General features: G+C 52.1%; 1 protein-coding gene across 1 annotated transcript; it reads left to right on the top strand.

Annotated features, from left to right (window-relative positions):
- Positions 1 to 1064: 1064 nt before the first annotated feature.
- Positions 1065 to 26559, top strand: LOC116956932 (uncharacterized). The gene is made up of 8 exons (XM_076054934.1): positions 1065 to 1218; positions 5503 to 6135; positions 6527 to 6619; positions 15120 to 15341; positions 15582 to 15604; positions 16842 to 16945; positions 25629 to 26099; positions 26549 to 26559. Exons 2-8 carry the CDS (start codon positions 5566 to 5568, stop codon positions 26557 to 26559), a joined length of 1494 nt encoding a protein of 497 aa, XP_075911049.1. The 5' UTR covers positions 1065 to 1218; positions 5503 to 5565.
- Positions 26560 to 26697: the final 138 nt, after the last annotated feature.

Genomic DNA, 26697 nt, shown 5'->3' with positions numbered 1-26697 from the left:
CGTGTCAACATCGCCACTGGGGAGACAAAGGCGGCCGGGCGTGGTGGATCCAAGTCCCGGGCGAAGCCGGGTAGTACAGCTAGTCTATATATATAAACGGGAAATTTATGAATGTGTGTGTCTGTTGGAAATGTTTAGCATACTTCCCGACATGCAACAAACTTGAAATTCGGCATGTGGGTAGCTTCTGGACTGTGCACAATGCAAAAAGTATAACCCGCATGCAGTACTGGCGAGAATCGATATCTGGTGATCGTTTGTGGTATCGATCAAACGGGATTTGGCCGGTCCCAAAGAAATCTGCGCGTACGAGCGTAAGTTTGTTTTTCCACCGCGCGTTGGATTTTATTTATATTTAATCATTGAGGTAATGAATTTTTATTTAAAGCTTTCGTGACTGCAGGGATTCATATTCTTGGTTCTTTCGGTAAAGTCATCACGTAGAAGGTAAATAATAATAAAAAAAAATTCCAACGACGTTTCGATTGCAACACACGAAGCAATCATCACCAGGTGAGCATCGATGGACTCGTCCGTCTGAACAACCGCCAGTTGCTGTCCGTGGTGCTAACGTTACGAAAAAACCGCCACTTTTTTTCAAATTTTCTTGTTGTGGTTTTCACACCTGATGACGATTGCTTGTGTTGCAATCGAAACGCCGTGAGAATTTTATTTTTAAATTTTTTATTATTTTATTATTTCCCTTCTACGCGACTTTACCGAAAGATTTTGATTTAAAGCTTTCGTGACTGCAGGGATTCATATTCTTGGCTCTTTCGGTAAAGTCACGTAGAAGGGAAACAATAAAATTATAAAAATATAAAACAATCAAGAATTTAACGGCCATCTTGTTAAGCTCGCCCTTGTCCATTAATATCAAACCGGCCATCTTGTTAAGTTCACCTCCCCCCCAACGCTAATGACGAACGGCCATCTTATTAAGTTCACCACCGCTCACGAACGTGACGTCACCTCCGTTTCCGCCCGCCTTCCCCGACTTCCGCACTGTACGCCGAGCTGGGCTGCGTCGGAAGTCCCCTTCGGGGAGAGCGACGCGGTGAGAATTATTGATTATTAGTTATTATAAAGTGATTATTAGTGATAATCAGTGAAAACTAGTTGTTAGTGATTATTAGTGATTTTAAAGTGATTGTGAAGTGATTGCAAAGTTATAAAGTAAAAATTACTCATGACGAGGTTGTAAACATCAATAACGAGGTGATTATTGGTGATTATTACTTAACGAGATCAATAACGACGAGGTTATCAATATCAGTAACGAGGTGGCGGTGTCCGTGGTTTCGTTACACCGCTCATTGTGACTCTATAGGGCCGGTACTACACAACACTCACAAAGATCCCCCGTGTAGCCTCTAGCAGGCTGTAGGGGCAAGTGCTGTCAGTAGCACCTACACACAAAGACCCCCCAGGTAGCCTCTAGCAGACTGTAGGGGCAAGTGCTGTCAGTAGCACCTACACACAGACAAAGATCCCCCGTGTAGCCTCTAGCAGGCTGTAGGGGCAAGTGCTGTCAGTAGCACCTACACACAGACAAAGATCCCCCAGGTAGCCTCTAGCAGGCTGTAGGGGCAAGTGCTGTTAGTAGCACCTACACACAGACAAAGATCCCCCGTGTAGCCTCTAGCAGGATGTAGGGGCAAGTGCTGTCAGTAGCACCTACACACAGACAAAGATCCCCCAGGTAGCCTCTAGCAGGCTGTAGGGGCAAGTGCTGCTAGTAGCACCTACACACAGACAAAGATCCCCCGTGTAGCCTCTAGCAGGCTGTAGGGGCAAGTGCTGCTAGTAGCACCTATACACAGACAAAGATCCCCCAGGTAGCCTCTAGCAGGCTGTAGGGGCAAGTGCTGTCAGTAGCACCTACACACAGACAAAGATCCCCCGTGTAGCCTCTAGCAGGCTGTAGGGGCAAGTGCTGTTAGTAGCACCTACACACAAAGATCCCCCGTGTAGCCTCTAGCAGACTGTAGGGGCAAGTGCTGTTAGTGGCACCTACACACAGACAAAGATCCCCCAGGTAGCCTCTAGCAGGCTGTAGGGGCAAGTGCTGTCAGTGGCACCTACACACAGACAAAGATCCCCCGTGTAGCCTCTAGCAGGCTGTAGGGGCAAGTGCTGTCAGTAGCACCTACACAGACAAAGATCCCCCGTGTAGCCTCTAGCAGACTGTAGGGGCAAGTGCTGTTAGTGAGCAGCGCCTATGAAGGCCACCGGCACGGCACACAGAGGGGGTGGGTGGCCAGAACCACGCCCGGCCGCCTTTGTCTCTCCCCCAGTGCTAGTGATGTTCACTACACCACCACCACCACACCATCACTACACCACCACTACACCACCACCACTACACCACCATCACTACACCACCACTACACCACGATCACTACACCACCACTACACGACCAACACTACACCACCAGTTTAACACGTAGGCTTTCGCGGCCAACATTCATAATGAAGGTTTTTGGGTTAGATCGCGTTAAAATAACACATCACATAAAGTCTTCTAAAGCTAACCAAATACTACACAAAGCTAGCGAATTATTATTAATAGAGAGAATACAGCACAATAGGAGTGAATTATCTTACATTTCAGAATCGCTAAAGCAGTTACACTTAGATATAAGCAATAGTGTATCTATGCATTATTGGAATATAATCGATACCATAACACAACAATAATCGGCTGATAATGTGTTTAAACTAACAAAAACTAACCAAATTAATAAATTTTCTAGACTACATAATAAACATCCCTACTAAAAACCAAAAATTTAAAAACAAAACCGTACTGAACTTGACTAACACTGTATTAACCGGTGACATGGTCTCTGTCCTTTCTAAAGGCCTTAACTTTGCCGTTACCCCACGCACAATTCCAGTGGATGAGATCATTGCTGAGGTAGAATCAGCAGTTAGACTCCTTCCACATAATGAGGCAGAGATGACTAGACATGAGGTTGCCAAAATAATTGAGAATAGCAAAGTTCCAAAAGTAAATATTAGCTCTAACAAGGCAAAAGCCTTAAGAGAGCTGCGTGTAAATAAGGATATCCAAATCCTAGCAGCTGATAAAGGCGCACTACTGTAGTGATGTCACGAGCCGATTATGATAATAAAATTAGAAATTTACTAGAGGAAAGTACCTACATTCAAATTTAACGAGATCCAACTAATACTTTAGAACGTAAGACCACTGCAATAATTGCAAATTCATTAATCCCTAAAAATGAGCAATACCAAATTAAGCCAAGGGCCTCAAAACCACCTAGACTCTATGGGCTACCAAAGATTCATAAAATCGGCATCCCATTACGACCCATAGTCAGTACAATTGGCTCTGCCACATCAATTAGCAAAATATATAGCCAAACAAATACAGCCGTACATCGGTAGGACATCTTCATTCATAAAAAATTCAGAACATCTTGTGAATATGATTAAAGATATTAAACTTACTCCTGATGATATTCTGGTAAGTTTTGATGTGATTTCTCTATTCACTAAGGTTCCAGTGAACAAATCGCTTAAATTACTTGATACACTAGTAAAGAATACCGGTTTACCAAAATATATTCTGAAACTTGCTGGCCATTGTTTAAATAACACTTCTTATGGAGAGGGGATTTCTTTAAACAAAAGGAAGGAGCAGCAATGGGCTCTCTTTTATCCCCTGCTATAGCAAATTTGTACATGGAAAACTTTGAAATAAGAGCACTTGCCTCGAGCAAATTAAAACCATCCTTTTGGTTTAGATATGTGGATGACACTTGGGTTGTCTGGCCACATGGTAAAGATACACTTAATGATTTTCTAAATCATCTCAATGCACAAAACCCGGCCATCCAGTTCACCATGGAAATGAAGGTGAATAACACACTCCTATTCCTAGATATTTTCCTTGGACATGGCCTAAACGGTAAAATAACACAGCGTTTACAGAAAGCAAACGCACACTGATGCCTATCTGAATGCAGAATCACATCATCATCCAGCTCAGAAATCCTCTCTTATCAAGACGCTCATACATCGGGCTAAAACAGTGTCAGATGGTGAGAGTCTAGTGAGAGAGACTAAACACGTTAAAGACACACTACGACAGAATGGCTACAATAATGCTCAAATTAACAGAGCACTGAATGCCAAATCACGATCGCAAAGCAATACTGCTGAAAGCGATCAGATTGTTAAAACAATAAAAATTCCATATATCTCAGGAGTAACTGACAAATTAGCCCGTGTTTTGCAAAAGCAAAACATTACAGTAAAATTTGGTACAGTACACAAAATTCAAAAACTAGTATCTTGCACTAAAGATGCATTACCTAAATTATCAACAGGTGTATATCGGATTAATTGTTTATGTGGCAGATGCTATATTGGACAGACGGGACGTAACATCAGCGTAAGACTAAAAGAACATCAGAGAAATATTAAATGATCTCAAACACAACTGTCGGCAGTGGCAGAACATGCTTGTCAACAAGGACACTCAATTGATTTTGACAGTGTTGCAGTGTTGTGTAAAACTAATTATTACTGGCAAAGACTAATTAGAGAATCCATTGAAATTGAGAGGAATAATAACTTTAATCGCTCTGACAGCTACAGGCTTAGTGCGGCCTGGAAGCATATTATTAAATAATACACATTACATTTTGATTTAAAGCTTTCGTGACTGCAGTGATTCATGTTCTTGGCTCTTTCGGTGGAGTCACGTTGGGGGGGAAGCAATAAAATAATAGATTATCTATGTTTGTTGTTTTGTTGTTTCCCTTCGGCGTGGCTTTGCCGAGGGAGCTAAGAATATGAATGCACATTACAATTTCTTATAGGGGAAACATACTAATTAACGGATTACTAACATAGCATATAATCACTAACACACATTACAACTAATTACTAATCTACAACTCATTACTAATCATAACCATTGACTGATTACTAATCGATTATATAATTACAATACCCCCCCTCCGCCTCTAATCACTGCACCTGATATGAGTTAAATGATGACGTCACCCTGCTGCTCTATATAAAACCGGGAGCAAGCGAGGGCTTTACCATTCTGGCGAATTGCCCGATGATGCTGGATGTATTTACTAGCGAAACGTCGTACTCAAACTGTAAATGTTGTGGATTCACTCTTCAACACACCGGTGGGCTAAAGTAGTGAATTATTTGTCTTTTGTCAACGTGACACTTTTTTTGCTGATTGGCCGTGTCGGGTGGTGGAGGGTTACGACACATTTATAAATAACGCGATCTAACCCAAAAACCTTTATTATGAACTACACCTCCACTACACCACCGCTACACCAGCTACTCATTTGAGGCTGAGTCCACCTAGAGGAGACCCAGGATCGGTTCAGAGAATCATCACTGGTTGTGGTGGTGTTGGTTGTGAGCGGGAATCGGGTCGCTGGGTTCGTAGTGCAGCGTAGCGCTAACCACAGCACCACCACTCCTCTTTGCCACCCACAGGAAATCCGAGAGGCCACTCACTCACCCACTCACTCACCCACTCACCCACCCACCCACCACACGATGGCATCAGCCAGCCGCTCCTCCGCCCCCCCCGCCGGCGTCTCTGAGGAGGACCTCTGCTGCCCCATCTGCCTCTGCACCTTCACCTACCCCGCCACGCTCGCCTGCGGGCACTCCTTCTGCCGCGGCTGCCTGGAAGGCGCCTGGTCGGCCACCGCACGAAGCTGCGGCGACGGCGGCGGCCCCTTCACCTGCCCGCAGTGCCGCGCCGCCTTCCCCAGCCGCCCGGCCCTCAACTGCAACGTGGCGCTGGCCGGGCTGGTGGCCCAGCTGGCGCCGGACGGGACGCTGAGGCCGCCGCCGCCGCCGCCGTGCGACTACTGCGAGGGGCCGCCGGCCGTGCCGGCCGTGAGCAGCTGCCTCAAGTGCGAGATGTCCTTCTGCGGGGAGCACGTCCAGCCGCACCTCGTCAACCCCAGGCTGCGCGGGCACCCGCTGGTGGATGTCGGCGGTGGTGGTGGTGGCGGCGGTGGCGGTGGTGGTGGCGGTGTCCGCACGGAGGTGGTGCAGGAGGTGGTGATGGCGGCTGAGGAGGAAGATCTGGAGATGGGTGCAGTGGTAGAGCAGGAGGTGAAGGGCCGTGGTGGTGGTGGTGATGGTGGTGATGGTGCTCATGGTGATGGTGGTAGGGTTGGTGGTGATGGTGATGGTGGTAGTGGTGATGGTGGTGATGGTGCTCGTGGTGATGGTGGTGATGGTGCTCATGGTGATGGTGGTAGGGTTGGTGGTGATGGTGATGATGGTGGTGATGGTGGTGGTGGTGATGGTGGTAATGGTGGTGATGGTGCTCGTGGTGATGGTGGTAGGGTTGGTGGTGATGGTAATGATGGTGGTGATGGTGTTGATGGTGATGGTGGTGATGGTGGTGGTCGTAGTGGCGGTGGTGGAGGCTGTTGTGATCGTGGAGGTGTCTGGTTTTGATCCTCCCTTGGGTCTCCCCTCCCCCCTTGTCTCCCCCCAGGTGTCCGTGACGAGGAGCGACGAGGTGGTGAAGAAGCTGGGCGAGGTGGAAGGCTGCCTCAGGCGCTTGGAGGCCGTGGAGAGGGACGGCCAGGTGAGAGTGAGTGACTGTGAGTGACTGTAAGTGTCTGAGTGAGTGACTGTGAGTGTGTGAGTGACTGTGAGTGACTGTGAGTGTCTGAGTGAGTGACTGTGAGTGACTGTGAGTGTGTGAGTGACTGTGAGTGAGTTAGTGACTGTGAGTGACTGTGAGTGAGTGTGTGTGAGTGAGTGAGTGTGTGAGTGAGTGTGAGTGACTGTGAGTGAGTGTGAGTGAATGAATGTGTGAGTATGTGAGTGAGTGAGTATGGATCTATGTGGCATTCAGGAGGTCCGGTGGACCGGCTCTGGCTCCTGACACCATGAGGGGTGGACAGTCCTCTACTCGGGGCAGCAGACTGCCAAACAACAGGGTGTGGCTCTTCTTTTGAACAAAAGAATGAAGGGGGCGTGGGAGCATGGCGGTGAGGTGTGTGAAGCTGTAAGCCCCAGGCTACTTTGGGCTCACCTTCCCATCAACCGGAGGTGAGGAATGGTGGTCGTGGTTACTTATGCCCCCACCGAAGATGAACATCCGTGGAGGGATGCAGGCAAAGCCGATGAGTCAGATGCCTTCTATGACCTCCTGTCACAGGTGCTGGCTAAAGTGGCCCCTCGGGATAGAGTCATCATGTTGGGTGACTTCAATGCCCGAATTAGTCATGATACTGGCACCTGGTCTGGAGTGATTGGAGGGCATGGGCCAGATCAGCTCAATAACAACGGTAGGAGGCTGCTAGATTTTTGTGCAGCCCATGGGCTTGTAATTACCAACACGCTGTTCCGGCATCGGCGCATCCACACAACATCATGGATGCATGCCGGGTCCAAGCAAGAACATCTGCTGGACTACATAGTGACGGACCAGCGGATGCGAGCCCATGTCTTTGACACCAGGACCTACCGTGGAGCTGATCTGCCCTCTGACCATCGACTAGTCATCTGTAAGATGCGCCTGCCATTCTTCCACTCCGGTGGAAGAATGGCAGGCGCCTGGTCTCAGTTATCTGATGAAAGTTGCAAGCGAGAATTTCATCATCGCTTGCAGCTGGGATTGGCATCGTCCCCCACTCCTGCTGATGTCGAGGGTAAATGGGCGAGGTTTAGGACTGTGACTCATACAGCTGCAATGGCTGCTTTGGGTACGCGGTCCAGACCACCCCAGAGACCCTGGCTGACAGAGGAGGTGTTCAGGATGGTTGAGAATAAGCGACAGGCCCACTGTCATCGGCTACAGAATCCCACGTCAGAGAATGAGGAGGCTTACAGCAGCCTTCGCTCGGAGGTTCGGAGAGCCGTGAGGCGCTGCAAGGATGGGTGGTGGTCGCGGGTTGCTGAGGAGATAGAGTCTGCCTCAGTGGCCCGTGATCACAAATCTCTATTTAACTCCATCAAAAAAGTAACCTGCAGCGCCACACCTATTACCATCATTAGGGGAAAAAACGGTGATCCAATCTCCGACCCCGAGGAACAGGTTTGCAGATTTGCTGAGCATTTCTGTGAGGTCCTGGGGGAGAGAAAATCCCTCAGCCAGGAAAATATCGTGGCACAAAGTGAGGATGACCCTGCTGAGGCTGTGGTGCCTCAAATATTGGAAGAAGTCACCCCCTGTGAGTGGCTGGCTGAGGTGCCATCTGTTGAGGAAGTACTGAAGGCGATCCGGAGTCTGAGACCAGGAAAGGCACCGGGCAGAGATGATCTCCCAAGCGAAATGCTGAGGGAGGGTGGCGTTTGTGCACAGACTGCCCTATATGACATCATAACAACAGTCTGGACCACTGGATGGGTTCCGCAGGATTGGAAGGATGCCCTGGTGGTCCCCCTTTTTAAGAAGGGGGACCGCACAGACTGTAACAACTACAGGGGCATCTCACTCCTCAGTGTGCCGGGAAAGGTCCTGGCAAGGATTATTCAGCATCGCCTTGCCAGGCACGCTGAGGAGAGGCTTGCGGAGCCCCAATGTGGTTTCAGGAAAGGGCGGTCCTGCACAGATGCCATATTTTCTGTCCGTCTGCTACAGCAGAGGTGTAGGGAATTCCAACAAGACCTACATCTCTGCTTTATTGACCTGGTCAAGGCCTATGATACCATCAGTAGGCCTGGGCTCTGGGTTGTTCTTCGTGCTTTTGGAGTACCTGACCCTCTGCTCACGATCATTAAGGACCTTCATGATGGTGAGCGGGCCCGGGTAAAACTACGTGGCTGGGAGTCAGAGCCATTCCCTGTATACCTTGGGGTGCGACAGGGATATCGTCTGGCTCCCACATTATTTAACATCTATTTTGACCACGTAGTTTGTGAAGCCTTCAATAGCTGTACCGGGGGAATCTCCATATGGTACAGATGTAATGGGAGGCTGATCGATGCCCGGGTGCGGTCAAGGGATGGCTCCCTATTGCTCAACCACGTTATGTATGCTGATGATTTGGTAATAGCTGCTCATTCAGTGGAGGAGTTGGAGACGCTGCTGCTGAGACTGGAGCGTGCCACTAAGAGGTGGGGCCTTACCATCAGCCCCACCAAAACGAAAAACCTGCCTGGGTATTTTGTACCATCGGACACTCCATCCCCATAACTCCCAAGTGGTGATGGGGTAGTTGTGGAGAGAGTGGAGAGTTTCCCATACCTGGGCAGTGTGCTTATGACTGGCTCCAGTTTAGCAGCAGAGGTCTCACTCCGAATCAGTCGAGCGGCAATATCTTTTCATCGGTTGTGTAACGCTGTGTGGAAGCTACCTGGTCTGTCGCTCCGCACTAAGCTTCAGGTCTTCTCGGCCACGGTCATTCCCTCCCTTCTCTACGCTTGCGAAACATGGACCCCCTTAATGGTACATCTTCGCCGGTTAGAAACATTTAGGCTAGCCTGCCTACGATCCATCCTGGGTTTAACCAGACTGGATTGTGTGAGGAGCTCACAAATCCTTGAAAGATCTGGGCAAGGTCCCATCGGTGAGCTCCTCCGGCGGGGAAAGCTGCGATGGCTGGGTCATGTAGCCCGCATGCCCAGCCACCGCATGCCGAAACAGCTTTTGTTCGGCCGGATTGAGGGGGCTATGCGGGCTAGAGAAGAGATGGAGTAGTGTGGTACAGGAGGACGTGGAGCTGAGTGGACTTGCCGATGACTGGTACCAGCGGTGTCAAGATCGGCCTCTGTGGAGGAGGCTCGTGAAGGATGCTACTGGGCAGTTGGAGGTAGTCGCCCTCCAACAACAACAGAGGGCGGAGGAGCGACGCTCAGAACAAAGAGCGGAGCGCCGGGTGGCTAAAGCACAGCAGGTTGGCACAGTAGGGGGCACAGGTGGTGCATCAGCCAGTCATCTCAGTCAGTCGACCCGTGGCACCTGGGTCTGCCCCGTGACCTCCTGCCAGCGGGCGTTCGACACTTCACGTGGCCTCAGGGTGCACATAGCCTGGCACAAGTGTCGTGGTGACGTCACCGCCACTTAGTGGCGAATGGCAGTTGTTGTGTGTGTGTGAGTGAGTGACTGTAAGTGAGTGTCTGAGTGACTGTAAGTGAGTGACTGTTAGTGTGTGAGTGAGTGAGTGTGTGAGTGAGTGTGTGAGTGACTGTGAGTGTGTGAGTGACTGTGAGTGAGTGACTGAGTGAGTGAGTGTGTAAGTGTGTGAGTGAGTGAGTGTATGAGTGAGTTTGTGAGTGAGAGTGAGTTACTGTGATTGTGTGAATGAGTCTGGCAAAACAACCCCCTACCTCCTCGCGGTGCCGGACGGGCAACTCTGTCGTGGACAGTGCTGTGGGGGGAGGGCCAATTCCGATTGGCTCCTCCCCTCATGGCGTCTGTGACCACCACAGTTGCTAAACGGGGACTCTGGATGGGTGCTAGGGGCTGGTAACCCTTCCACCTTCAAAATTTTTACCACGAAACCACGAATAAAAAAAATAGCCAATAAGCTTGTGCCGGAGGCCCCGGGAGACAGGCGTCTATGACGTCTCCTGGCCAAACCCCAATTGGCGGAGCCAGGAGGTTGAATCTCTCCCCTCGGGGCTCCTCCAGAAACAACGAAAAGCCACTTCTTGTGGCCACGTGGAATGTTCGAATGCTCACTGCGGAGGAGAGGCTGCCACTACTCTGTCGGGAGCTGGACCGGTACCTCCTGGATCTCTGTGGCATTCAGGAGGTCTGGTGGACCGGTTCTGGCTCCTGCCACCATGAGGGGTGGACAGCCCTCTTATTGGGACAGCAGACTGCCAAACAACAGGGAGTGGCTCTTCTTGAACAAAAGAATGAAGTGGGCGTGGAAGCGTGGCGGTGAGGTGTGGGAAGCTGTAAGCCCCAGGCTACTTTGGGCTCGCCTTCCCATGAACCGGAGGTGAGGAGTGGTGGTCGTGGTTACTTATGCCCCCACCGAAGACGAACATCCGTGGAGGGATGCAGGCAAAGCCGAATAGTCAGATGCCTTCTATGACCTTCTGTCACAGGTGCTGGCTAAAGTGGCCCCTCGGGATAGAGTCATCTTGTTGGCTGACTTCAATGCCCGAGTTGGTCATGATGCTGGCACCTGGTCTGGAGTGATTGGAGGGCATGGGCCAGATCAGCTCAATAACAACGGTAGGAGGCTGCTAGAATTTTTGTGCAGCCCATGGGCTTGTAATTACCAACACGCTGTTCCGGCATTGGCGCATCCACACAACGTCATGGATGCATGCCGGTCCAAGCAAGAACATCTCCTGGACTACATAGTAACGGCCAGCGGATGCGAGCCCATGTCCTTGACACCAGGACCTACTGTGGAGCTGATCTGCCCTCTAACCATCGACCAGTCATCTGTAAGATGCGCCTGCCATTCTTCCACTCCGGTGGTGGGTGTACACCCAGTACCTCATTCCAACCTAAAGTGGCCTGGTCTCAGTTATCTGATGAAAGCTACAAGCGAGAATTTCATCATCGCCTGCAGCTGGGGTTGGCATCGTTACTCTTTGGTTCTATTCGGTAAAGTCACGTAGGTAAAAAAATAAAACAAAAATCACGACGTTTCGGCCACAACACAAGCGGCCTTCATCAGGTGAAGGGACCAGACTGTCTCGAAGACTGCGCTGGAGTGAAACACAGCCAAGCTCAGACCACGGACTTTAAGCTGTGTGAGAGGGATTAGGGTGCCTTTACAAAGGAATTCGCATAAAAATTAGCATTTAATTGGTGGACTTAGCATGATGAAAGGTGTAGAGAGGGTGAACATGCAGGTGCACATGCACCCGTATGTGCTGAGAAAGTTTGGGGTACCACTACTTGAATAATTGGCGGACTTAGCATGATGAAAGGTGTAGAGAGGGTCAACATGCAGGAGCACATGCACCCGCATGTGCTGTGAAAGTTTGGGGTACCACTACTTGAAAAAAGGCCTATGATACCATCAGTAGGCCTGAGCTCTGGGTTGTTCTTCGTGCTTTTGGAGTCCCTGACCCTCTGCTCACGATCATTAAGGACCTTCATGATGGTGAGCGGGCCCGGGTAAAACTACGTGGCTGAGAGTCAGAGCCATTCCCTGTACACCTTGGGGTGCGACAGGGATGTCCTCTGGCTCCCACATTATTTAACATCTATTTTGCAAACGTAGTTCGTGAAGCCTTCAATAGCTGTATCGGGGGAATCTTCATTTGGTACAGATATAATGGGAGGCTGATCGATGCCCGGGTGCGGTCAAGGGATGGCTCCCTATTGCTCAACCACGTTATGTATGCCGATGATTTGGTAATAGCTGCTCATTCAGAGGAGGAATTGGAGACGCTGCTGCTGAGACTGGAGCGTGCCACTAAGAGATGGGGCCTTACCATCAGCCCCACCAAAACTAAGCACCTGCCTGGGTATTTTGTACCATCGGACACTCCACCCCCACAACTCCAAATCGGTGATGGGGCAGTTGTGGAGAGATTGGAGATTTTCCCATACCTGGGCATTGTGCTTATGACCGGCTCCAGTTTAACAGCAGAGATCTCACTCCGAATCAGTTGAGCGGCAATATCTTTTCATCGGTTGCGTAACGCTGTGTGGAAGCTACCTGGTCTGTCACTCAGCACTAAGCTTCAGGTCTTCTCAGCCACGGTCATTCCCTCCCTTCTCTACGCTTGCGAAACGTGGACCCCCTCTAATGGAACATTTTCGCCGGTTAGAAACATTTAGGCTAGCCTGCCCACGATCCATTCTGGGTTTAACCAGGCTGGTTTATGTGAGGAGCTCACAAATCCTTGAAAGATCTGGGCAAGGTCCCATCGGTGAGCTCCTCCGGCAGTTAAGGCTGCGTTGGCTGGGTCATGTAGCCCGCATGCCCAGCCACCGCATGCCTAAACAGCTTTTGTTCAGCCGGATCGAGGGGGCTCAACGGGCGCGGCATGGGCTAGAGAAGAGATGGAGTGATGTGGTACAGGAGGATGTGGAGCTGGGTGGACTAGCCGATGACTGTTACCAGGGGTGTCAAGATCAGCCTCTGTGGAGGAGGCTCGTGAAGGACGCTACTGGGCAGTTGGAGGCAGCCGCCCTCCAACAATAACGGAGGGCGGAGGAGCGACACTCACAACAACGAGCGGAGCGCCGGGTGGCTAAAGCACAGCAGGTTGGCACAGTAGGGGGCACAGGTGGTGCATTAGCCAGCCATCTCAGTCATCTTAGTCATCTTCTGGGTTCTTTCGGTAAAGTCACGTAGAATGGGAATAAAATAATAAAAATAATAATAACAGAATAAAATTCTTACGACGTTTCGGCCACAACACAAGTAGCCTTCCTCAGGTGAAGAAACAGGACTGTCTGGAAGACAGCGCTTGAGTGAACACTGCCATGCATGGACAGCGTCTTTTAAGCTGTGTGGGAGGAACAGAGCGCCTTGACAAAGGAGTTAACATATAAATTAGCATGTAACTGCGGGATTAGCATGATGTTGGTGTAAGAGATTAGCACCACGGAGAGCGACGAGCTATGTTCAGATGGACGAGGGGAGGGGGGAGAGGAGTTTACATATAAATAAGCATGTAACTGGGGGACTAGCATAATGTTGGTGTGAGGGATTAGCAGCAGTTTACATATCAACAGTAAATTAGCATGTAACTGGGGGATTAGCATGATGTTAGTATGAGGGATTAACACCACGGAGAACGACGAGCTTGTGTTTAGACAGACGAGTCCATCTATGTTCGGAACGGAGGAGGGGGGGGGGTAAGAGGAGGAAACAGCCACGATGCGCTGCTCTGTCCTGTGTTGCATTATAACTATGCCATAAACTGGACTACTATACAAAACAATATTATACCTTCCAATCTCAACTACATTGTATAATATCGTATCCATAGACAAATCCCACCCTTGAATTATACAATGCGTTACTATACACTACCCTATACTTTAGACTATAAAATATTAGACTTGTAGTATTACACTATGTATGATTCTATTAACCCTACTGTATACCACACTGCTGTATATTCCCTATACAATTACGGTACTATATATTGCCTTATGAATTATGTTAAACATTACACTGTTATACTATTTATTATTATTATACAAATGCTATAAACTGTACCATTGACCGTCGTGTGATAGGTACTAATAGGCAGTGCCAGCGAATGGACTGCGGTCTGAAGGTCACCGTAAAATACAATCAATCAAGAACCGAAATGGTTTATAATGTCTTTCCAATGGTTACTAAGTCAGAATCCATCTTCTCGGTTGAAATTGTTTCTGTGCTTGTATATGTGGATGACCTCATGAACGAATATCTCATGGTAGCCGGATGGCTTGCAGAGAACCTCCGTCTTGGAGAAATCAATGTCATGTTGGCCCACTGAATTATAATAGTGATCTGCCATGGCTGAGGTGTTCGTTCTACTGTGTTTCAAGTCTGCTTTATGTTAACGGATGCGGTCCGAGATATGTCGTTTGGTTTCTCCAATGTAGCTGCTACCACAGAGGCAACTTAGTTTGTAGACGCCCGGGTACTGTATGTCTGGAACCACATATTTTACAGACGGAACCAGATCACGGATTTTATGTACTGTGACTTTACCGAAAGAACCCAGAAGATGAATCCCTGCAGTCACGAAAGCTTTAAATCGAAATTTAAATCATCTTAGTCGACCCGTGGCACTTGGGTCGGCCCCGTGACCTCCTGCCAGCGGGCATTCGACACTTCACGTGGCCTCAAGGTGCACATGGCCTGGCACCAGCATCGTGGTGACGTCACCGCCACTTAGTGGCGAATGGCGGTTGTTGTTGTTTGAGTGGGTGATTGAGTAAGTGACTGACTGTGAGTGCGTGTGTGAGTGAGTTAGTGGGTGAGTGAGTAGGTGAGTGTGTGGGTGAGTGTGTGAGTGTGTCAGTGGGTGAGTGTGTGAGTGAGTGGGTGAGTGAGTAGGTGAGTGTGTGGGTGAGTGTGTGAGTGTGTCAGTGGGTGAGTGTGTCAGTGGGTGGGTGGGTGAGTTGGTGAGTGAGTGGGTGAGTGAGTGAGTGACTGACCTACAGAGCGACCTCTTACACACCCCCACACACACCCACACACCCCCACGTGCAGGCGCTGATGAGCGCGTCGCGAGCGCGCTCCCGCGAGGCGTTTGCCCGCGTGCGCTCCGCGCTGGACGAGGAGGAGTCGGAGTCGTCGCTGCGACTCGACGTGGCGTGGGCCCGGAGCCTCTCGCGGGCCGAGGGCGACGCTCAGCGCTGCCGGCGACTCCTGAGGGAGCTGCAGCAGCAGCAGCAGCAGCAGGCGGGAGGGGGGCGTGGCCAGGGATTGCAGGTGGGGGCGGGGGGGGTGAAGGAGGGAGAGAGGGGGGGGGTGGAGGGAGAGGGAGGGGGTGGAGGGAGAGGGGGGGGGTGAGGGAGAGAGGGGGGGTGAAGGAGGGAGGGGGGGTGAAGGAGGGAGGGGGGGTGAAGGAGGGAGAGGGGGGGTGAAGGAGGGGGGGGGTTGAAGGATGGAGGGGAGGGGTGAAGGAGAGAGGGGGAGTGCTGCTCACGGCCGTCTTTGTCTCTCCCACAGATTTCCGAGGGGGAGATGCAAAGGTACGGACAAAGCGCTGCTCAGCTCACGGGCTCTGGACGCACGTTGTGACGATGCCGTGTGTACGTGGTGCCAGGTGTACGTGGTGCCGTGTGTACGTGGTGCCGTGTGTACATGTGTACGTGATTCTGTGTGTACGTGGTGCCGTGTGTACATGTGTACGTGGTGCCGTGTGTACGTGTGTACGTGGTGCCGTGTGTACGTGGTGCCGTGTGTATGTGTGTACATGTGTACGTGATTCTGTGTGTACGTGGTGCCGTGTGTACATGTGTACGTGGTGCCGTGTGTACGTGTGTACGTGGTGCCGTGTGTACGTGGTGCCGTGTGTATGTGTGTACGTGTGTACGTGGTGCCGTGTGTACGTGGTGCCGTGTGTATGTGTGTACGTGGTGCCATGTGTACGTGTGTACGTGGTGCCGTGTGTACGTGATTTTGTGTGTATGTGGTGCCGTGTGTACGTGTGTACGTGGTGCCGTGTGTACGTGTGTACGTGTGTACGTGGTGCCATGTGTACGTGTGTACGTGGTGCCGTGTGTACGTGATTTTGTGTGTACGTGGTGCCGTGTGTACGTGATTTTGTGTGTACGTGGTGCCGTGTGTACATGTGTACGTGATTATGTGTGTACGTGGTGCCGTGTGTACGTGTGTACGTGGTGTCGTGTGTACGTGGTGCCGTGTGTACGTGTGTACGTGATTCTATGTGTACGTGTGTACATGTGTACGTGGTGCCGTGTGTACGCGTGTATTACTTACGTGTGTACTTGTGTACATGTGTACGTGATGCCGCGTGTATGTGTGTACATGTGTATTACGTGTATATTACGTGTGTACGTGTATCCGTGTGTACGTGATGTCGTGTGTACGTGTGTACGTGGTGCCGCGTGTCCGTGATTCCATGTGTATGTGGTGGTGCCGCGTGTACGTGGTGGTGCCGCGTGTACGTGGTGCCGCGTGTACGTGGTGCGGTGTGTACGTGGTGCGGTGTGTACGTGGTGCCGCATGTACGTGATGGTGCTGCGTGTACGTGGTGCCACGTGTACGTGGTGCCGCGTGTACGTGGTGCGGTGTGTACGTGATGCCGCGTGTACATGATGCCGCGTGTACGTGATGTCGTGTGTACGTGATGTCGTGTGTACATGTGTACGTGTGTACGTGGTGCCGCGTGTCCATGATTCCGAGTGTACGTGGTGGTGCCGTGTGTACGTGATGCCGCGTGTATGCAATGCCGCGTGTGTGCAGGCTCCAGGCTCTGCTGTGCGAGCCGCTCCCCGACCCGCGGCCCCTCGGCCTGAGCCCTCTGGAGGAGTTGGAGGGCTCCGTGCTGCTGCTGCAGGCCGTGCTGTGTGAGTACGCACACACACACACATACACACATACATACATACACACATACACATACACACATACACACACATACATACACACATACACACACACATACATACACACATACACATACACACATACATACACACACATACACACACATACATACACACATACACATACACACATACACATACACACATACATACACACATACACACATACACATACATACACACATACACACACATACACACACACATACACACACACATACACACATACACACACATACACACATACACACACATACACACACATACACACACATATACACACATACACACATACACACACATACACACACACATACACACACACACATACACACATACACACACACATACACACACAACAACAACAACAACCGCCATTCGCCACTAAGTGGCGGTGACGTCACCACGACGCTTGTGCCAGGCTATGTGCACCGTGAGGCCACGTGAAGTGTCGAACGCCCGCTGGCAGGAGGTCACTGGGCAGACCCAGGTGCCACGGGTCGACTGACTGAGATGACTGGCTGATGCACCACCTGTGCCCCCTACTGTGCCAACCTGCTGTGATTTAGCCACCCGGCGCTCCGCTCGTTGTTCTGAGCGTCGCTCCTCCGCCCTCCGTTGTTGTTAGAGGGCGACTGCCTCCAACTGCCCAGTAGCATCCTTCACGAGCCTCCTCCACAGAGGCCGATCTTGACACCGCTGGTACCAGTCATCGGCAAGTCCACTCAGCTCCACGTCCTCCTGTACCACATCACTCCATCTCTTCTCCAGCCCGTGCTGCGCCCGCTTAGCCCCCTCAATCCGGCCAAACAAAAGCTATTTCGGCATGCGGTGGCTGGGCATGCGGGCTATATGACCCAGCCATCGCAGCCTTGCCTGCCGGAGGAGCTCACCAATGGGACCCTGCCCAGATCTTTCAAGGATTTGTGAGCTCCTCACACAATCCAGTCTGGTTAAACCCAGGATGGATCGTAGGCAGGCCAGCCTAAATGTTTCTAACCGGCGAAGATGTTCCATTAGGGGGGTCCACGTTTCGCGACAGACCAGGTAGCTTCCACACAGCGTTACGCAACCGATGAAAAGATATTGCCGCTCGACTGATTCGGAGTGAGACCTCTGCTGTTAAACTGGAGCCAGTCATAAGCACACTGCCCAGTTATGGGAAACTCTCCACTCTCTCCACAACTGCCCCATCACCGATTGGGAGTTGTGGGGGTGGAGTGTCCGATGGTACAAAATACCCAGGCAGGTGCTTAGTTTTGGTGGGGCTGATGGTAAGGCCCCACCTCTTAGTGGCACGCTCCAGTCTCAGCAGCAGCGTCTCCAACTCCTCCTCTGACTGAGCAGCTATTACCAAATCATCAGCATACATAACGTGGTTGAGCAATAGGGAGCCATCCCTTGACCGCACCCGGGCATCGATTAGCCTCCCATTATATCTGTACCATATGGAGATTCCCCCGGTACAGCTATTGAAGGCTTCACGAACTACGTGGTCAAAATAGATGTTAAATAATGTGGGAGCCAGAGGACATCCCTGTCGCACCCCAAGGTGTACAGGGAATGGCTCTGACTCCCGGCCACGTAGTTTTACCCGGGCCCGCTCACCATCATGAAGGTCCTTAATGATCGTGAGCAGAGGGTCAGGTACTCCAAAAGCACGAAGAACGACCCAGAGCCCAGGCCTACTGATGGTATCATAGGCCTTGACCAGGTCAATAAAGCAGAGATGTAGGTCTTGTTGGAATTCCCTACACCTCTGCTGTAGCAGACGGACAGAAAATATGGCATCTGTGCAGGACCGCCCTTTCCTGAAACCACATTGGGGCTCCGCAAGCCTCTCCTCAGCGTGCCTGGCAAGGCGATGCTGAATAATCCTTGCCAGGACCTTTCCCGGCACACTGAGGAGTGAGATGCCCCTGTAGTTGTTACAGTCTGTGCGGTCCCCCTTCTTAAAGAGGGGGACCACCAGGGCATCCTTCCAATCCTGCGGAACCCATCCAGTGGTCCAGATTGTTGTTATGATGTCATTAGGGCAGTCTGTGCACAAATGCACCCTCTCTCAGCATTTCGCTTGGGAGATCGGCTTTACCCGGTGCCTTTCCTGGTCTCAGACTCCGGATCGCCTTCAGTACTTCCTCAACAGATGGCACCTCAGCCAGCCACTCACAGGGGGTGACTTTTTCCAATATTTGAGGCACTGCAGCCTCAGCAGGGTCATCCCCACTTTGTGCCACGATGTTTTCCTGGCTGAGGGATTTCCCCTCCCCCAGGACCTCACAGAAATGCTCAGCAAATCTGCAAACCTGTTCCTCGGGGTCGGAGATTTGATCACTGTTTTTCCCCCTAATGATGGTAATAGGTGTGGCGCTGCAGGTTACTTTTTGATGAAGTTACATAGAGATTTGTGATCACGGGCCACTGAGGCAGACTCCATCTCCTCAGCAACCCGCGACCACCACCCATCCTTGCAGCGCCTCAAGGCTCTCCGAACCTCCGAGCGAGGGCTGCGGTAAGCCTCCTCATTCTCTGACATGGGATTCTGTAGCCGATGACAGTGGGCCTGTCGCTTTTTCTCAACCATCCTGAACACCTCCTCTGTCAGCCAGGGTCTCTGGGGAGGTCTGGGCTGCGTACCCAAAGCAGCCATTGCAGCTGCATGAGTTACAGTCCTAAACCTCTCCCATTTACCCTCGACATCAGGAGGAGTGGGGGACGATGCCAACCCCAGCCGCAAGCGATGATGAAATTCTCGCTTGCAACTTTCATCAGATCACTGAGACCAGGCCACTTTAGGTTGGAATGGGGTCCTGTGTGTACACCTTCCATCGGAGTGGAAGAATGGCAGGCGCATCTTACAGATGACTAGTCGATGGTCAGAGGACAGATCAGCTCCACGGGAGGTCCTGGTGTCAAGCACATGGGCTCGCATCCGCTGGTCCGTCACTATGTAGTCCAGCAGATGTTCTTGCTTGGACCCGGCATGCATCCATGGTGTTGTGTGGATGCGCCGATGCCGGAATAGTGTGTTGGTAATTACAAGCCCATGGGCTGCACAAAAATCTAGCAGCCTCCTACTGTTGTTATTGAGCTGATCTGGCCCATGCCCTCCAATCACTCCAGACCAAGTGCCAGCATCATGACCAACTCGGGCATTGAAGTCACCCAACAAGATGACTCTATCCCGAGGGGCCACTTTAGCCAGCACCTGTGACAGGAGGTCATGGAAGGCATCTGACTCATCGGCTTTGCCTGCATACCTCCACGGATGTTCGTCTTCGGTGGGAGCAGGAGCCAGAACCGGTCGACCAGACCTCCTGAATGCCACAGAGATCCAGGCGGTACCGGTGCAGCTCCCGACAGAGGAGTGGCAGCCTCTCCTCCGCAGTGAACGTTCGAACATTCCACGTGGCCATCCGTAGTGGCTTTTCTTTATTTCTGGAGGAGCCCCGAGGGTAGAGATTCAATCTCCTGGCTCCGCCAATTGGGGTTTGGCCAGGAGACGTCATAGACGCCTGTCCCCCCGGGGCCTCCGGCACAAGCTTATTAGTTACATATTTTAGTCGTAGTTTAGTGGTAATTAATTGAAGGTGGAGGGGTTACCAGCCCCTCGCACCCGTCCAGAGCCCCCGTTTAGCCACTGTGGTGGACACAGACGCCATGAGGGGAGGAGCCAATCGGAATTGGCCCTGCCCCCACAGTACTGTTCACGACAGAGTTGCCCGTCCGGCACCGCGAGGAGGTAGGGGGTTGTTTTGCCGGACTACACACATACACACACGTACAAACATACACACACGTACACACGTACACACACGTACACACACATACACACACGTATACACACGTACACACACACACACACGTACACACACACACGTACACACACACGGAGACACACGTACACACACACGGAGACACACGTACACACACGTACACACACGGAGACACGGACACACAGGTACACGCACACACCAAACTAAGTACCTGCCTGGGTATTTTGTACCATCGGACACTCCACCCCCACAACTCGTAATTGGTGATGGGGCTGTTGTGGAGAGAGTGGAGAGTTTCCCATACCTGGGCAGTGTGCTCATGACCGACTCCGGTTTAACAGCAAAGGTCTCACTCAGAATCAGTTAAGCGGCAATATCTTTTCATCGGTTGCGTAACGCTGTGTGGAAGCTACCTTGTCTGTAGCCCGCATGCCCAGTCACCGCATGCCTAAACAGCTTTTGTTCGGCCAGATCGAGGGGGCTAAACGGCCGCGGCACAAGGGCTAGAGAAGAGATAGAATGATGTGGTACAGGAGGACGTGGAGCTGAGTGGACTTGCCGATGACTGGTACCAGCGGTGTCAAGATCGGCCTCTGTGGAGGAGGCTCGTGAAGGATGCTACTGGGCAGTTGGAGGCAGTCGCCCTCCAACAACAACGGAGGGCGGAGGAGCGACGCTCACAACAACGAGCAGAGCGCCGGGTGGCTGAAGCACAACGGGTCGGCACAGTAGGGGGCACAGGTGGTGCATCAGCCAGTCATCTCAGTCAGTCGACCCGTGGCACCTGGGTCTGCCCCGTGACCTGCCAGCGGGCGTTCGACACTTCACGTGGCCTCAGGGTGCACATAGCCTGGCACAAGCATCGTGGTGACGTCACCGCCACTTAGTGGCAAATGGCGGTTGTTGTTGTTGTTGTGTGTAGTCACTGTGTGTGTGTCACTGTGTGTGTGTAGTCACTGTGTGTGTGTGTCACTGTGTGTGTCACTGTGTGTGTCACTGTGTGTGTCACTGTGTGTGTGTGTCACTGTGTGTCACTGTGTGTGTGTAGTCACTGTGTGTGTGTGTCACTGTGTGTGTTACTGTGTCACTGTGTGTAGTCACTGTGTGTGTGTGTCACTGTGTGTGTGTCACTGTGTGTCACTGTGTGTGTGTGTGTGTCACTGTGTGTGTGTGTCACTGTGTATGTCACTGTGTGTGTGTCACTGTGTGTGTGTGTGTCACTGTGTGTGTGTGTGTGTCACTGTGTGTGTGTGTGTCACTGTGTGTGTGTCACTGTGTGTGTGTCACTGTGTGTGTGTGTGTGTCACTGTGTATGTCACTGTGTGTGTGTGTCACTGTGTATGTCACTGTGTGTGTGTCACTGTGTGTGTGTGTCACTGTGTGTGTGTGTCACTGTGTGTGTGTCACTGTGTGTGTGTGTCACTGTGTGTGTGTCACTGTGTATGTCACTGTGTGTGTGTCACTGTGTGTGTGTGTGTCACTGTGTATGTCACTGTGTGTGTGTGTGTCACTGTGTGTGTGTGTGTCACTGTGTGTGTGTGTGTCACTGTGTGTGTGTCACTGTGTGTGTCACTGTGTGTGTGTGTGTCACTGTGTGTGTGTGTCACTGTGTATGTCACTGTGTGTGTGTGTGTCACTGTGTGTGTGTGTCACTGTGTGTGTGTGTCACTGTGTGTGTGTGTCACTGTGTATGTGTGTGTCACTGTGTGTGTGTGTGTGTCACTGTGTGTGTGTGTGTCACTGTGTGTGTGTGTGTGTGTCACTGTGTGTCTGTGTGTTACTGTGTGTGTGTGTGTCACTGTGTGTGTGTCACTGTGTGTCACTGTGTGTGTGTCACTGTGTGTGTGTGTGTCACTGTGTATGTCACTGTGTGTGTCACTGTGTGTGTGTCACTGTGTGTGTGTCACTGTGTGTGTGTGTGTCACTGTGTATGTCACTGTGTGTGTCACTGTGTGTGTGTCACTGTGTGTGTGTGTGTCACTGTGTGTGTGTGTGTCACTGTGTATGTCACTGTGTGTGTCACTGTGTGTGTGTCACTGTGTGTGTGTGTGTCACTGTGTGTGTGTGTGTCACTGTGTATGTCACTGTGTGTGTGTGTGTCACTGTGTGTGTGTGTCACTGTGTGTGTGTGTCACTGTGTGTGTGTGTGTGTCACTGTGTATGTCACTGTGTGTGTGTCACTGTGTGTATGTCACTGTGTGTGTGTCACTGTGTGTCACTGTGTATGTCACTGTGTGTGTGTCACTGTGTGTGTGTAGTCACTGTGTGTGTGTGTCACTGTGTGTGTGTGTGTGTCACTGTGTGTGTGTCACTGTGTGTGTGTGTCACTGTGTGTGTGTCACTGTGTGTGTGTCACTGTGTGTGTGTAGTCACTGTGTGTGTGTGTCACTGTGTGTGTGTGTCACTGTGTGTGTGTCACTGTGTGTGTGTGTCACTGTGTGTGTGTCACTGTGTGTGTGTAGTCACTGTGTGTGTGTCACTGTGTGTGTGTCACTGTGTGTGTGTCACTGTGTGTGTGTGTCACTGTGTGTGTGTGTCACTGTGTGTGTATGTCACTGTGTGTGTGTCACTGTGTGTGTGTCACTGTGTGTGTGTCACTGTGTGTGTGTCACTGTGTGTGTGTCACTGTGTGTGTGTGTGTGTCACTGTGTGTGTGTGTGTCACTGTGTGTGTGTGTGTCAGTGTGTGTGTGTCAGTGTGTGTGTGTCAGTGTGTGTGTGTGTGTGTCACTGTGTGTCACTGTGTGTGTGTCACTGTGTGTGTGTGTCACTGTGTGTGTCACTGTGTGTGTGTGTGTCACTGTGTGTGTGTGTCACTGTGTGTAGTCACTGTGTGTGTGTCACTGTGTATGTCACTGTGTGTGTGTCACTGTGTGTGTGTGTCACTGTGTGTGTGTGTGTCACTGTGTGTGTGTGTCACTGTGTGTGTGTGTGTCACTGTGTGTGTGTCACTGTGTGTGTCACTGTGTGTGTGTGTCACTGTGTGTCACTGTGTGTGTGTCACTGTGTGTGTCACTGTGTGTCTGTGTGTGTGTGTGTCACTGTGTGTGTGTCACTGTGTGTGTGTGTCACTGTGTGTCACTGTGTGTGTGTGTGTCACTGTGTGTGTGTGTCACTGTGTGTGTGTGTGTCACTGTGTGTGTCACTGTGTGTGTGTCACTGTGTGTGTGTGTGTCACTGTGTGTGTGTGTGTCACTGTGTGTGTGTGTGTGTGTCACTGTGTGTGTGTCACTGTGTGTGTGTCACTGTGTGTGTGTGTGTCACTGTGTGTGTGTGTGTCACTGTGTGTGTGTCACTGTGTGTGTGTGTGTGTCACTGTGTGTGTGTGTGTGTGTCACTGTGTGTGTGTCACTGTGTGTGTGTGTCACTGTGTGTGTCACTGTGTGTGTGTGTGTCACTGTGTGTGTGTGTCACTGTGTGTGTGTCACTGTGTGTGTGTCACTGTGTGTGTGTGTGTCACTGTGTGTCTGTGTGTGTGTGTGTCACTGTGTGTGTGTGTGTCACTGTGTGTGTGTGTGTCACTGTGTGTGTGTGTGTCACTGTGTGTGTGTCACTGTGTGTGTGTGTGTGTGTCACTGTGTGTGTCACTGTGTGTGTGTGTGTGTGTCACTGTGTGTGTGTGTGTCACTGTGTATGTCACTGTGTGTGTCACTGTGTGTGTGTCACTGTGTGTGTGTCACTGTGTGTGTGTGTGTCACTGTGTGTGTGTCACTGTGTGTGTGTGTGTCACTGTGTGTGTCACTGTGTGTGTGTGTGTGTCACTGTGTGTGTGTGTGTCACTGTGTGTCACTGTGTATGTCACTGTGTGTGTCACTGTGTGTGTGTCACTGTGTGTGTGTCACTGTGTGTGTGTGTGTCACTGTGTGTGTGTCACTGTGTATGTCACTGTGTGTGTGTGTGTGTCACTGTGTGTGTGTCACTGTGTGTGTGTGTGTCACTGTGTGTCACTGTGTGTGTGTGTGTCACTGTGTGTGTGTGTGTCACTGTGTGTGTGTGTGTCACTGTGTGTGTGTCACTGTGTGTGTGTGTCACTGTGTGTGTGTGTCACTGTGTGTGTGTGTGTCACTGTGTATGTCACTGTGTGTGTGTCACTGTGTGTGTGTGTGTCACTGTGTGTGTGTCACTGTGTGTGTGTGTGTGTCACTGTGTGTGTGTGTGTCACTGTGTGTGTGTCACTGTGTGTGTGTGTGTCACTGTGTGTGTGTCACTGTGTGTGTGTGTGTCACTGTGTGTGTGTGTGTCACTGTGTGTGTGTCACTGTGTGTCTGTGTGTGTGTATGTCACTGTGTGTGTGTGTGTCACTGTGTGTGTGTCACTGTGTGTGTGTGTGTCACTGTGTGTGTGTCACTGTGTGTGTGTCACTGTGTGTGTGTCACTGTGTGTCACTGTATGTGTAGTCACTGTGTGTGTGTGTCACTGTGTGTGTGTGTGTGTGTCACTGTGTGTGTGTGTGTCACTGTGTGTGTGTGTGTCACTGTGTGTGTGTCACTGTGTGTGTGTGTGTCACTGTGTGTGTCACTGTGTGTGTGTGTGTGTCACTGTGTGTGTGTCACTGTGTGTGTGTGTGTCACTGTGTGTGTGTGTGTGTGTCACTGTGTGTGTGTGTGTCACTGTGTGTGTGTGTGTCACTGTGTGTGTGTCACTGTGTGTGTGTGTGTCACTGTGTGTGTCACTGTGTGTGTGTGTGTGTCACTGTGTGTGTGTCACTGTGTGTGTGTGTGTCACTGTGTGTGTGTGTCACTGTGTGTGTGTCACTGTGTGTGTGTGTGTCACTGTGTGTGTGTGTCACTGTGTGTGTGTCACTGTGTGTGTGTCACTGTGTGTGTGTGTCACTGTGTGTGTGTGTCTGTGCGTGCGCCCCCCCACCAGTCGACTGCTCCCCGACGTTGGACCTGGCCACCGTTTCCCCGCCGCTCTCCGCGTCGCCCGACCTCCGCCGCCTCACCCACAACGCCGCCGCCGCCGCCACCACCGCCACCACCGCCACCACCGCCACCGCCACCACCACCACCACCGCCACCGCCACCACCGCCACCGCCACCACCACCACCACCGCCACCACCGCCACCACCGCCACAGCTCCGCCGGCGGCCCTCTGCTGCCAGCGCCTCTCGTCGGAGCTCAGCTGCTGGCTGGTGGACGTCTCGGGCAGCGAGGACTGCGCCCTGGGGGCGGCCTACGGCGACCGCGGCCACGCCGACCGCCGCTGCCCCCCCCTGGGGGCCGACGCCGGCTCCTGGGCGCTGAGGAAGCGCGGGGGGCGCCTCACGGCGCTGCACGCCGGGGCCGAGACGCCGGCGGGGGGTCGCGGCGACGAGGAGGAGGAGGAGGAGGAGGGAGGTGGTGGGGGTGGGGGGGGTGGTGGGGGTGGTGGGGGGGGTGGTGGGGGTGGGGGGGGTGGTGGTGGTGGGGGGGGTGGTGGGGGTGGGGCTGGCGCGGCACCGGCGACGCCGCCGCCGCCGCCCGGCAGGGTGGCGGTGCGCCTGGCCTGGCACGAGGGGCTGCTCGCGTTCTACTGCGGCGACTCTGGGAGGCTGCTGCACCGCTTCCACCACCGGTTCACGCAGCCGCTGCGCCCGGCGCTCGCCGTGCGCCAGGGCACCGTGAGCATCGCGGGGCGCCGGTGAGCGGCGGCGTCACCGGGGGGGTGAAGGAGGAGGAGGGCGGTGGTGGTGGTGGCGGCGGTGGTGGTGGTGGTGCGGGTCTGGTTTCTGTGTTGGTTTTTTGGGGTTTTTAGTTTTTTTTCCTCGTCTCTGGCTCACCGGGGGCCCCTTGAGGCTCCTGGGCAGTGCCAGGCTAGGTGCACGCTGAGGCTCCTGGGCAGTGCCAGGCTAGGTGCACGCTGAGGCTCCTAGGCAGTGCCAGGCTAGGTGCACGCTGAGGCTCCTGGGCAGTGCCAGGCTAGGTGCACCGTGAGGCTACTGGGCAGTTGGAGGCA

Source organism: Petromyzon marinus, chromosome 68, assembly GCF_048934315.1.
Source record: "Petromyzon marinus isolate PM22_M1 ecotype Great Lakes invasive population chromosome 68, UKy_Petmar_22M1.pri1.0, whole genome shotgun sequence".
NCBI lineage: Eukaryota > Metazoa > Chordata > Hyperoartia > Petromyzontiformes > Petromyzontidae > Petromyzon > Petromyzon marinus.
The sequence above is the reverse complement of the archived record's forward strand: the minus strand, read 5'-3'. Positions and strand labels throughout refer to the sequence as shown.

Coding starts and splice junctions, on each gene's coding strand:
- LOC116956932 (XM_076054934.1), top strand. CDS start 5,566: ATGGCATCAGCCAGCCGCTCCTCCGCCCCCCCCGCCGGCGTCTCTGAG. Junction 15,342..15,581: donor GGCGTGGCCAGGGATTGCAG/GTGGGGGCGGGG, acceptor TCTCTCCCACAG/ATTTCCGAGGGGGAGATGCA. Junction 16,946..25,628: donor GCTGCTGCAGGCCGTGCTGT/GTGAGTACGCAC, acceptor CCCCCCCACCAG/TCGACTGCTCCCCGACGTTG.